Below are 12326 nucleotides of genomic sequence, written 5' to 3'. Positions count from 1 at the left end.
TAGGCCTTTTTTGAATTTTCGTTTTCTTTTGTATCTGAGGATAGCAATCGCTTGTGCTATCCCAGTTTCACAGGATATGAGTTTTTATAAAGTAAATTGCAGCAAATAAAGAAACAACACAATGATGTTTTTTTCTCGCAGAAACCCTGAATGCAAGGAGAAAAACTGCGTGTCTCTAACTCTTGAGAGACAAAAACTTTCCACTAAGTTGAAGTAACTTCTTACAAGAATAATAGTTCTAGTGATACACTACATACCGCAGTGCTATCATTCCTAGTCCCGAACTAGTCTAGACATATTCCCTTTCTTGTTTCTAAGCTCTTACAACATGAAACATTTTCAGAAGTCTTGTTCGTGAATTCAGCTAACCACTAGCTGATTCAACCTTGAACGCTTTTTGGATTGGTTGCACTACACATCCCTCATGGTATGCAATATGATATGAGTTGATGAAAGAAGTTTTGAGTTCAAGCTCTAAGGTTTACAGTCACAAAGAAGACTTAGAGCAGCATGAACAATGCAAGCTAGAACTAGACTCAACAAAGAAAACGCAATAAGACAGTTTTCAACAACCATTGAGCAAAGCCAAACTATAGATATATATATATATATATATATATATATAGGCAGACAAGGCATCAAAGATGATGCAAGCTGACCTCAATATGTTTTAGAAGGGTTTGGACAGAAGTGTTTGGCTCCCATATTGAAAGTGATGTGTCCAAACACAAAGATGACACCAGCAATCTTAATAAGACAAAGAACCCTTTCCTAAAACATGAACGATTCAAAACAGGGAGCAAAGAGGTTTCAAACCCTCTTACTCAGTCTATTAGTGGACCTTGACACAGCCAATAGTGACTGGTTTTTGAATCACACAGGGACCAACTCTGCATAGGGTAATGTGTCATGAAATTCTAGCTGGAGCCTTGAGCATCAAACCATTTGGTCACGGGTTGGCATAACAAAAGATCTCAACCTTTTAGATTGGTTTGAGCGCCAAAGCACTTCCCACAAACTCAGTTGTCCATTTGAATTTAAAAGATCTATTAAACTAATATAACAGACTTTAAAATTCAGGACATCAAAAGACTCAATACTTGGATAGCAAGCGAAGCTGCTAACCTCTGTGAAAAACAGTGATATGCAGATGCATGTTTTACCTGAGACCATAAGGGACATTAGTGTCACTTGTTCTTGATCAGATAACAGCATCTCAAAGTGTTTTGCATGATAAAAGGATTGCCAACTATCCTTATACCTTCAAACCACTTCCACCATATGATCCACCAATGACGATGACTGGAGAATGTTGCTTATTATATGTGAATTGTTGCACGTTTCTTCTCCAATGATCAACGAGCTTCTCTGTGTAGGTCTTTTGTTTTCATCTCACTGAGGATTCTTATGTGACATTAACTTCTTTGTCTTGTCTTTGATTGATTTGCTGGTGGCCAGGTCCCTGATCGTTTCCACAAATGAACCTGTCATAATTTCAATATGTGAGACCGCTTTTGGCTTAATGTAATAATGATTACATTACTACGTACGTTTATGTCGGTTTTTTACACCTCAATGAAAATGGGATTGCCTTGTAAAAAATGAACTCTCTTGAATATGTATCACAATCTGTTTTGTGTTGTCTGATATGTTTGGTTTAACATTGTGTTATCTCATGTCTATCTGGTTTCACGTATATGATTCTCATGTATATGTTTAAAAGTAATTTACAATCAATAACGATATGGAATGTGTCTAATCCACATGATCCAGCTGCTTACCAGATGAAATAGTGTAAACAGTAAATTGTAGAAACAGTTTACTGTTTACACTACCTGCCCAAGTTGGAGGCCCATTCATTGTTCTTGGTGCATCTGGATTTGCATTCAAATTATTCATGGATTCTTTTTATCGATTTATGAGAGTGTGTGTGTGTAAATCTATGTGTACAGAAAACGCAATTGAAACTATATTTTTCACGGATTCGAAGAATACACTTTTGCCCGCCCAAAACAGACTGAAAGGGATACCCAAAAAAAGATTTCCTATTCCCATAAGGAGGCTTTCCTTCATAACTTTTCTCCTATTCTAGGAGGGATAACTTGTTTCCTATTATGAGGAGGAGGACTTTCCTTCACAAATTATTTTCCTCTTCTCATGAGGATTTTCCTTCCTAACATATATCCTATTCTCAGGAGGAGGACCTTTCATTTCTGTGTTCTATAAATAAGGCAGCAACTAAGCTGTAAGAAACACATTCGAACTCTGGTTTCCTCTTGATTAGATCTCCATACATACATCCTCTTGTCGCTCCTGTCGTACAACCTTAGTTTTCCTACACTGAATCCCGTGATGGCTGATAGTGATAATGAAGGGTACGTTTCAGCATCTTCTAGCTTCTCAAAATCTCCTAGCTTCTCACCATCATTGAATGAAGAAACTCATAACCTTCGGAGAAACATGTACTCCAAAGCAATTTTGAAGCACTTAAACAACGCTAATCTAGCCATCATGAAGTCAATATACATGGCAAGAGGTCATAATAAGCTTCCTCGGATTAAGGGCTCCAAGAAGATTTTACAACACATGCAGCACTTAAAGACGATGACTATGAAGCTGAAGACAAAGAAGGAGACGGTGGAGAAAAAGATGATGAACAATCTATTTGGTACTTCATAATGATGTTTAATGAGTCCTTAAACAAATTATGCCGTATGAACTTGTAATTGTACTCTACTGCTAGCTTTTTACATTTTTGTAACGTTTACTCTAGCTAGAAATGATTTTGTGGACGATTTATGCTTGAAAAATATCATTATTATTTGTCTTATCTCCTCAATGCTAATCGGTGAGACATGCACTTAATACTTCGTCATTAGTTTTATTATCGATCACTTTTATGCTTAGTACATATATGATCGATGACCACTATATACAACTAGATCAAATTGACGACGAGGTACCTCATGTTGTAGATGGACCAAAAACAGCCATGAGTCATCTAACATCTTCTTTAAAATAATTTCTAGCATCGATCATATTTTGCACTACAAAAGTTTCACCCCTCGTATTGCGAAAGGTCACCAAAGTGGCAAAGCAACCACCTCCGCCGCTTAGAGAAGTTCGATCAGTTCCAAGGTGGAGAACCCTTTGTTCCCCACAACGAGGTAGGTTTTAGATTTGATCATTCGAGGACGAGAGTGATCGACAATGAGAATTAGTGACCAAATATTGCAGTTAACCTTTGCTAGCTAGAGCGGTCATAACGCATAACTAACTAAGGTGTTTACACCCATAATTAATATTTTATTAGACAATAATTGTCTATGTGAATATTAATTAAATTCATGATCCATGTCACACCAGCGAGTCCGAAATATTGGGTTTACAAGTGATGGCCCGTCAACGAAATCATGCGAACTGGATAGCGGAGTTTGCATGCGAAAAGGACTTCGCATGGGATCAAGAAGTAGACTTTGCGTAGAAGATAGAGGCCTAGTATGGAAGCGAGGCACGATGACTTCACATACGTAGGAGACTTCGCAAAGAAGCAAGAGGAGTTTGCATACAAATGTAGGACGAAACGGCATTGGCTTCGCATGACATTTGAGTGGATAAGGAAGCAAGTGTTCTTAATTGTTTGACTAAGGATAATTCTATGTTGATGAGGAGTCCGCGTGCACGTGAAGGTGTACGTATGTGTTGGTTAAGGACTGTACTTCTTAATTGGATTTGCATGAATGACCACTAGTCCACGTCCACATCTTCATGAGGCAATTAGTTACTTTCGCTAATCATGTCGAGCAAGTTATTAACATCGTCTACGTCACATTTAACGTCGAAGACTTCTATAAGTCTTTGATATATTTTGGGCCAATACATGTGGCCATAAAATAACTCTATATAAAAGAGTTCGAGGATATTCTCTCGACACACTGAACAACTCAACAAAAACACAATACAACTATCGACCTGGTCGAACCCAGACGCTAAAGCATCTCGCCTTAGCAACCCTTTTCCTTTCAAGTTCCCCGAAGCGCTGTCTCTTTACTTTCCAGGCTCCCCGGGGTCCTTGCACCCTTTACTTTTCAAGCTCCCCAGAGCTCCCCAGAGCTCCCTTGCGTTATCATTTTCCTTTCCTTTGGTTGTTTTGCTTGCTACAACCGAGAGTATCGATATTGGTGACGGAGAAGCTACTGTAAATCTTCGTCCACGAGGTGGCATCAGAGCCCTACTTTCATTTTATTAGAAGTACAGGTCAGCGTGCTACAACAACAACCCTATTACATTCCGCGTCCGCTCGGTGGCACGCCTCGCATCCCTAGAAGCATTGACTGCTACCATCTCTCTCCCTGCTGAGGATCGTGGCCAAAACATAAGAAAATCATATTGAGCAAAATTGAAGTACAGATCAGCTGGTGTAAAACTTTCTTGATCCATTGCCTTTTATATATGTTCTGCAATATTAGCATGCCAAGAGCAAAAGGGAGAGCAGAAAAATGAAAAGAAAACATTACCAGCTCGATCGATATCTTTTCAAGTGGAAACCATGCATGCTTTTCATGAAGTACTGCTTGTGCTCGATCAGCCATTGAAGCAGCTGGCATGGCATACGCAGATGCAGCGCTGCGCCGTACGCTATATTTATATGGTTACAGCTCTAGTTTGCTCTACTTTTCGATCTGGTGCAGATTAGAGAGACTGATTAAGCAAAGTGTTTGAGGGGGGACCGATTGTAGAGAAGCTATATATACATATAGAGAGTGATTAAACGAGACTGCCAAGTGAGGTATATCATTGCTCACACCACATACCATAAGCTACAAAGTAATTACCATCATTGCGAACACTATACATGGTAACCATGCACCTGATCATAAGTACACGTTTAGAAAATTACATAGACAAAATGCATAATACCATTAATCCAACACAAAAACATTGTTCAAAAAGCGTTATGTCTGTCTACACACCAAATTGTATGCGATTAGAAATTAATCAAATTATATAATTGAAACCTGGCAAGGTAAAACTAGATCAGTTTTAGGTAATTGAGGCATGGTCACCAACAAAATGTTCACCTTCATAATTTTTAGCAACCATGAGATGTTTTCCTTAGCAGATTCCCATTGGATTTGACATGATCTGCACCTCTGCTAGTGATCATTACAAGAATCTAACTGACCCACCAAGCAGAAAGAAGCTTCAACACTCATTTTCTTCAAATTTCTTTCTCACAATATGGAACATAGGAACCATGACTATAAAAACAGGCCACTATTCCTCTGTTAGTGATCCACACTTGATACCCAAAAATGACTTCTAATAACTTGAAGAACGCACTGATCGCATTTCTAGCTCCCCTTCCCTCCATTCTCTTCTACCTCACATTCCTCCACAACCACCAAACCACTACTAGCCCTGAAGCTCTCTCGCCTATTTGGGCATGGTGCTATCACCACCCTCTTCTTCTAGCCAATGCCCTCTTCTTCTTCAACGTCAATGTCCTCTTCTGGGTCATCAGCCAAGTCCTCTCCAGCCATTGGGTACCATTCAAAATCTGATCTTTTTGCCTTCCATTGCTTCAAAATTTGATCTTTTTGCTTATGTGATCTGGGTTTTTGTTGCAGATGATCGATTTGTATTGGACGGTGATTCCGGTGATGCTGGTTCATTACTACCGGACTCACCCTCTTGCTGAGTTTAACTGGTGGAGGTCAACGATTGGAGTATTGTTGACTTGGGTTTGGAGTGTTAGGCTCACCCATAACTATTTTAGGCGGGAAAATTGGCAATGGGGGGCTAGAGAGGACTGGAGGTTCACTGATATGAACTCACAGTATGGCAAACAGTGGTGGTGGATTTCCTTCTTTGCTGTTTATCTTTCTCAGCAGGTAATGGTTGCTTTGTGTTTTTATGTAGGTTTATGTGTTTGATGAAATGAATTAATGAGATTTAAGCTAGTGGAAATGGTTGCTTATTGTTGCTATTGATGTTTGTAGGTTTTTCTGATTGGAATATGCCTTCCTTTGTATGTGATCCACTCGGTTAATGTGCCATTGAACATATGGGATTTTGTTGCTGTCATTGTGTGCATTTGTGGTATTGTTGTTGCGTACTTCGCCGATACACAGCTCCATGAATTTGTGAGCAGAAACAATGAGTTTAAAGAGGCTGGAAAGCCGGTTGTGGCTAATCTTGATGAGGGGTGGTGGCGTTATTCACGGCATCCCAACTATTTTGGAGAGCAGTTGTGGTGGTGGGGACTGGTTGTGTTTGCATGGAACCTGGGGCAGGGGTGGACCTTTGTTGGGTCTTTTGTCAATACACTGTGTTTGGCTTATGTGACAACGCTTGTGGAGAAGCGAATGCTGAAGCAAGAGTTCAGAGTAGAAGCCTACAGGCAGTATCAGAAGACTACCTCAGTGTGGATCCCATGGTGGAAGTCATCTCCTACCGGAGGAAAAGATAAAAAAGCTTGATTTGATATTTCTGTAAGTGTTATGGCTTTCCAACTGTTTTATCCGCTCCATATATCTCTTTACTTGTCTTATAATGCCCTACGCCTGGCAATTGTCATCAACTCTTCTTTATTTGGAAAAAAAGTGAAAGCAATTTGGAATCTATTTGTGCATACTTTAACATACTGTTGTAAGAAATTGTTCTTGAGAATATGTATTTCCATAAGATTCTGGCTTCTCTCTTAAACTTGGTTGTGTTATGAAGTCCTTAATGTAGTATAAAAGTCTCTTCTGTTTAATGTTTGTATATGACACAAAACATATGTTCTTGCCAGACTTCTGATTGAGTTCTTAAAACATAATGCCTTCCAATACAGAATTGAATGCATGGGTCGACTGCTTCAATTGGCATATTGGAACACAGAAGAAATAGGTTGGAATATAGGATCTTCTAAACTAGGATATCATTTGCTTTGTTCAACTCTAGGACATGGAGATTGGGGTCATAAGTTACACAGGTTACAGGTAGGGCATCTTCGAACTTTAACAGTGCTTACTATCAATTATCATCCTTCTCTAGAGAAGGTTGGATAGATTCTAGTTGTTCTACCTATGTAAAGGACTGATGTACATACAGAAGTGGGATCTGTTTAACCCACTATTACGGTTTTAGCAAAAACAATTGTTTAACCTCTCATAGACAGGCTATTTGTTTAGCTTTGTCTTCCTATTTATAGCAAACCTTTTCTTTTAACATCAAGAGTTCCACCAATGCGTCTGCTGCAAAAGGAGACGTGTGGTCCTCCTGCCATGTATTTAGCCACAAGACTAGTGGGGAATAATGATAATGGAGTATGAACTTCCTTTAGGAAAATCTGGTTTAGTGAGAAAATATGACAGAGCATCTGAACATAGTACAGAATTATGGATGCCTTTTCACCTTATGAGCATGGTAAACATTAGGAAGGATTCTTAGAAAGACAACATCTTTGACTATGTTAAATACCAAAACAATGTTTTATAGTGAGGTAATTTAATGAGCCTAGGCTAGCGCTTCTTGTTACCTTTGGAGTGGCGCTCAACCTTCTTAATGTATAGGGGCTAACAGCTAATCTTATCTCTCTGCATATCCTTTGAGAGCTGGAACAATGGTTGCAGTGTTGGCGGGTTTTATGTCGTGAAAATATGATTTGAGTATTGAAGAATCTGGAAAGAATGCCAGTGACATGTGAACCAGTGAAAGAAACACATGAAATTATGGTTAGTTGGTTACTGCCCTTATAAGTTAGATTGACTGGTCAGTTTTTACCTTTCCCAAACTATTCATTTATGAAACAGTCTGCAACCTAGGTAGCGATCTTGAAAGTTAAGATGGTACGAAACCTGCATTTACACTGAAGTTTGTGCATCAGCAGCAGGGAAAATCAAATGAGTAATGTTTTGTGGTTGTGAACTATTCTCAAGAAAACATGTGTGTCAACAAGATATTGTTGTAGTGTATTAGTGAATTTTACAGCCTTCATAGCTGGGGCGATGTTTGATCTCTGACAATGGTGTCCTTCTGTGTTAACGAAGGTACATAACACCATTCTTCATCTTATTTTGTTTAGATACATACTTTTTAGTTTTTACTTTTGTTTTCTTAATATGCATATCATGACAAAGAAACACAGGATCCTAGATAATGATTACTAGACCCCCACAAAAGTTGAAGATATACATAAATTCCTCAGTGATACTGTTCAACATCATTGCAAACACCAGTCATGGGTGCCATCTCATAATTACATGTTTTGTATGAAGGAGTTGGTTTGATTTGCATATTGCACGCCCCTTGTGATTAATGATTGCTTAATTACTCAAACACGCCTTGTGGCAGACACAGTTACTTTGTTCACAACATAAGTATTTGCTTCATTTTCGACATAATAGTATTTGCTTCATTTACTTATAGATAGATGGTTTCAACCACTAGATGTTTTGGGTCTGTTGAATGAGTTTTCAAACCCCAAAATTGTCTAATGAGATTCCTGAGGAAGAGTTGTGATCAAGGAGGTTTTGATACAACATTGATAAGCGATTTAAGCCTCTTGATTAATAAAAGATAAATGTTAGATTTACCAGCCACAAATGTAGACTCACTTACATAGGTAGGTGAGTAGACATGAGTTCAATAGTTGTTCTTAGTTAAATTGCAGAAAAACTAAGGCGAAAGAGATGAGTGTTTGTTGGTGATTAAGAACAGACAAATACCTGGTTAACCTTAAGAAATGAAGAACATCTTTAATGGAGTGAATGAATTTGACATGATTAGTATCTGTGCTAATGATTATTTGGAGGGATCTTGCTGACCCACCAGGCAGAAAGAGAAAGAATCGTTCCTATTTTTCTACTATCTAGAATCATGAATGGGCCTCTTTTGATAGTAGGGAACTAGGAAGTAGGACTATAAAAACAGACCTTTGTTCTCTTCTGGTGATGTACTTGCAAGTTACAACCATGGCTAATAGTAAGCATGCAGTAATAGCATTTCTAGTTCCCATGCCCTCCATTCTCTTTTACCTTTCATTTCTCAAAAACCAGAGTCACCAAACCAGTAGTACTGGGAGTCTGTCTCCTCTTTGGGCATGGTGCTATCACCACCCTCTTCTATTAGCCAATGCCCTCTTCTTTCTCAATGTCAATGTCCTCTTCTGGGTCATCAGCCAAGTTCTATCTAATCACTGGGTATGTTCATCTTCATTTTTATTTTTTTTTAATTTTATATGTTTTCGTTCTTAATTTCTTGTGAATTGGATTGTTTATATGATTTGGGTTGGTGCAGATGATCTCTTTGTATTGGACAGTGATACCAGTAATGCTAGTTCACTACTACAAGGCTCACCCTCTGGCTGAATATAATTGGTTGCGCTCCATTATTGCAATTTTGATGACTTGGCTTTGGAGCCTCAGGATTGTTCACAACTATTTTAGGCGGGAAAATTGGCAGTGGAGTGCCAGGGAGGATTGGCGATTCACCAATATGACCTCACAATATGGCAAGCACTGGTGGTGGGCTTCCTTCTTTGCCATTTACCTCTCTCAGCAGGTACTGATAGGTCTGAACTCTGGTTTTCAAGTGTTTGGTGAAATGTCCATATGATCTTTCTAGGCTACTAATTGTTTAAGGATAATAATTTTTTTTATGGTTGCTACTGATTGCTTTTTATGGTCGTTTTCGATCTTTGTAGGTTTTTCTAATTGGACTGTGCCTTCCGATGTATGTAATCCACTCAGTTAATGTTCCGCTGAACATCTGGGATATTGTTGCCATCATGGTCTCCGTTTCTGGCGTTGCTATAGCATACTTTGCTGACACACAATTGTATAAATTTACAAGTAAAAACAACAAGCTAAAGGAACTCGGAGAGCCAGTCGTACTTATTCTTGATAGAGGACTGTGGCGTTATTCACGCCATCCCAATTACTTTGGAGAGCAATTGTGGTGGTGGGGACTCGCTATATTTGCATGGAACCTCGGACATGGATGGACCTCTGTAGGGGCTTTCCTCAATACAATTTGTTTAGCTTATGTGACAAAGCTCGTGGAACAACGAATGCTAAAACAGGACTACAGAGCAGAAGCATACAGGCAGTATCAGAAGACAACCTCAGTTTGGATACCTTGGTTCAAGTCATCCCCAATTGAAGGAAAAGATAAGAAACCTTAGTTTGATATCTGTTTCAGTGTCAGTTTTATTTGTACTTGTTCTTAGTTGCATTATCAGTGTGCCTCTTTTCTTCTGTAGTAATGCCCTACATCCTGCTGTTGTTGTCAACTGTTCTTTAATTGAAAAAAGGTAATGCAAGTTGGATTTCACTTATTCATAATCATGCCTGAACATGTTGTAAGAAATTGCTCTAAAACCAGTTTCCTTTGATAGCTAAATTCCTTGAAGCTTATGGTGTCCCATGAGATGTCTTCAGTTTAGTTGTGTCATAGAGAACTCACAGTAGAAGTCTATGGTGTTATATATGCTCTTACCGTCTTTGGATGGTTGTTAGACGAATCATGTCGAGATTTCATTACACAAAAGCAAATCAAAATCCGTGCATATGGTCCAAAATTGCTTAATTCTGCACAATGAAAGCCAGGAGGAATTTGAAAGATTGTTTCTTCAATAATCTTTGTAAATAGTACCAAGTAAAGTGGGATATATATTAATTTCCACTGTTTTTGAAACTTTAGAGTTTAGAGGATGGAGATTGGAATCCTAAGTTACATGGGTAGGCTCCTTTGAACTTTGATATTGTGAAAATTATACAGCGCACCCGGGTGTATCCACCGTCCATTTTGACCCGCCAAAAAAAATAATAATAATAATAATTAACGGTGGAGATGACGGGTGCGCCGAATAGGCTCTCTATTGCTTGTTAATCATTTTCCATCTCTTCACTGGAGAATGTTGGATGAGCTACTGACTTTTACAGTCACTGTAATCATTTTAAGGCACTCATGTATCATATAGATGTGGGAACAGCTTGACCCACGATTACCAATTTAGCTTTGCTATTTTTCAAATGCGCATGCTTAACTTCTCATTGCCAGCTATCTGCTTCAGCAAACAGTACAGGATCTTTTTGTTTAACCTCAAGAATCTCACCGATGGATCAAATGCAAAGGAAATACAGGTGTGGTCTTTCTGGAATTTGCTCACCTACATGGGAATGGGATTTGTTGTCCCTCATAAATTGTACAGAACTACAGAAACAAATTCATAGTAAAGTTAGAGGGATCATTCTAAGGACAAACCTTTTGAGTATGTTGCTACGTTTGGGTGTTACAATGAGAATTTTGGCTCAACATATATTAACCATCTGGCTTAAGCTTGAACAGTTCTGGTTTAGAATACAAAGCAAGGAACCCAATCTTCATCAGATTACAATAAATTAATGTCCAAGGAGCAAGTTAACATCAAAGCCACTCTGAATTTTGTTTATGGAAAGCTTATACTTTTTTATTGGCTTCTAGTTTTCTTTTAATATGAATCTTATGATAGAGTATCATATCATAGTCACAAGACACCAACCCACATGAGTTCAAAGGTTGACAATAACTTTACATAAATCTATCTCATCCTCTCTGTGTTATGAATGACCAAAAACCAAAGTTTATGTAGCTGGAAATATATCACAGTATCAATCACCATTATCATTGATCATATAAGCAACAAGAGCACGTAAACTACTATGCAGCACGAGTTTTTGATCTGATACCAATATCTTATGGTGGAAACAAATTAGTAGTGCTTGTCATGACTCAAACCTATCAATTGAGAGAAGTTTGATCAGGATGGATGGAAACCTCTTTGAATATTTAACCATATCAGCCAAAAAAGCCTATATTGTTTTACAAGAGTAAGTTAACCAAGAAACGAGTCTTTGGATGTTTGCTTTTGCTATGAATTCATTCTTTGATTCTTTCACCCCTCATTTGGAATGGTTGGGATCCCAAAGCCTTTTACTTAGGGGAGCAATGGGAGTGTTGATCGTAAAACGGGAGTTTCTCATTTTCTCTTTTTATTTTCTTTTTTTAGTTAAAGTTTTCATAAAATAACAAAACACTTGTTTTTATTTTTTTGACAATAAGACAAAACACTTGTTACTAAAGACAAAATTTAAGTTATTAAAAAAGAAAATAAAAAGTGTGGATTGTAAAATAAAGAGTGTAAAGTGTAAACATTTCCCTTTACTAATGTGCCAAACTACCAAATGTTTTAGAAGTACCTACGACTTACATAGCTTCACTTGCTTCGGAAGAGAACTTTCAAATGAAATTGCAATACACGTATTCTAAATCTAAAAGGTAGTTGATTCAACCAACTT

The 12326-nt window shown here is 38.2% G+C and overlaps 2 protein-coding genes across 2 annotated transcripts; both read left to right on the top strand.

The window, feature by feature from the left end:
* The first annotated feature begins 5293 nt into the window (after positions 1–5293).
* On the top strand, positions 5294–6644 carry LOC101300957 (uncharacterized protein C594.04c-like). Its single transcript, XM_004307276.1, has 3 exons — positions 5294–5546; positions 5631–5894; positions 6003–6644. The coding sequence occupies exons 1-3, from the start codon at positions 5316–5318 to the stop codon at positions 6480–6482; spliced, it is 975 nt and encodes a 324-aa protein (XP_004307324.1). The 5' UTR covers positions 5294–5315; the 3' UTR covers positions 6483–6644.
* Positions 6645–8946: 2302 nt separating this feature from the next.
* Positions 8947–10307, top strand: LOC101301244 (uncharacterized protein C594.04c-like). The gene is made up of 3 exons (XM_004307277.1): positions 8947–9188; positions 9286–9549; positions 9692–10307. The coding sequence occupies exons 1-3, from the start codon at positions 8961–8963 to the stop codon at positions 10169–10171; spliced, it is 972 nt and encodes a 323-aa protein (XP_004307325.1). The 5' UTR covers positions 8947–8960; the 3' UTR covers positions 10172–10307.
* Positions 10308–12326: the final 2019 nt, after the last annotated feature.

This window comes from Fragaria vesca, linkage group LG7, assembly GCF_000184155.1.
Source record: "Fragaria vesca subsp. vesca linkage group LG7, FraVesHawaii_1.0, whole genome shotgun sequence".
Lineage (NCBI taxonomy): Eukaryota > Viridiplantae > Streptophyta > Magnoliopsida > Rosales > Rosaceae > Fragaria > Fragaria vesca.
This window is presented reverse-complemented; position numbering and strand designations above follow the sequence as displayed.

Bases quoted from the DNA above. Each gene is read 5' to 3' on its own strand.
- LOC101301244 (XM_004307277.1), top strand. From the start codon at position 8,961: ATGGCTAATAGTAAGCATGCAGTAATAGCATTTCTAGTTCCCATGCCC. The intron at 9,189-9,285 runs GTATGTTCATCT...GGGTTGGTGCAG, and splicing joins AAGTTCTATCTAATCACTGG to ATGATCTCTTTGTATTGGAC. The intron at 9,550-9,691 runs GTACTGATAGGT...CGATCTTTGTAG, and splicing joins CCATTTACCTCTCTCAGCAG to GTTTTTCTAATTGGACTGTG.
- LOC101300957 (XM_004307276.1), top strand. From the start codon at position 5,316: ATGACTTCTAATAACTTGAAGAACGCACTGATCGCATTTCTAGCTCCC. The intron at 5,547-5,630 runs GTACCATTCAAA...TTTTTGTTGCAG, and splicing joins AAGTCCTCTCCAGCCATTGG to ATGATCGATTTGTATTGGAC. The intron at 5,895-6,002 runs GTAATGGTTGCT...TGATGTTTGTAG, and splicing joins CTGTTTATCTTTCTCAGCAG to GTTTTTCTGATTGGAATATG.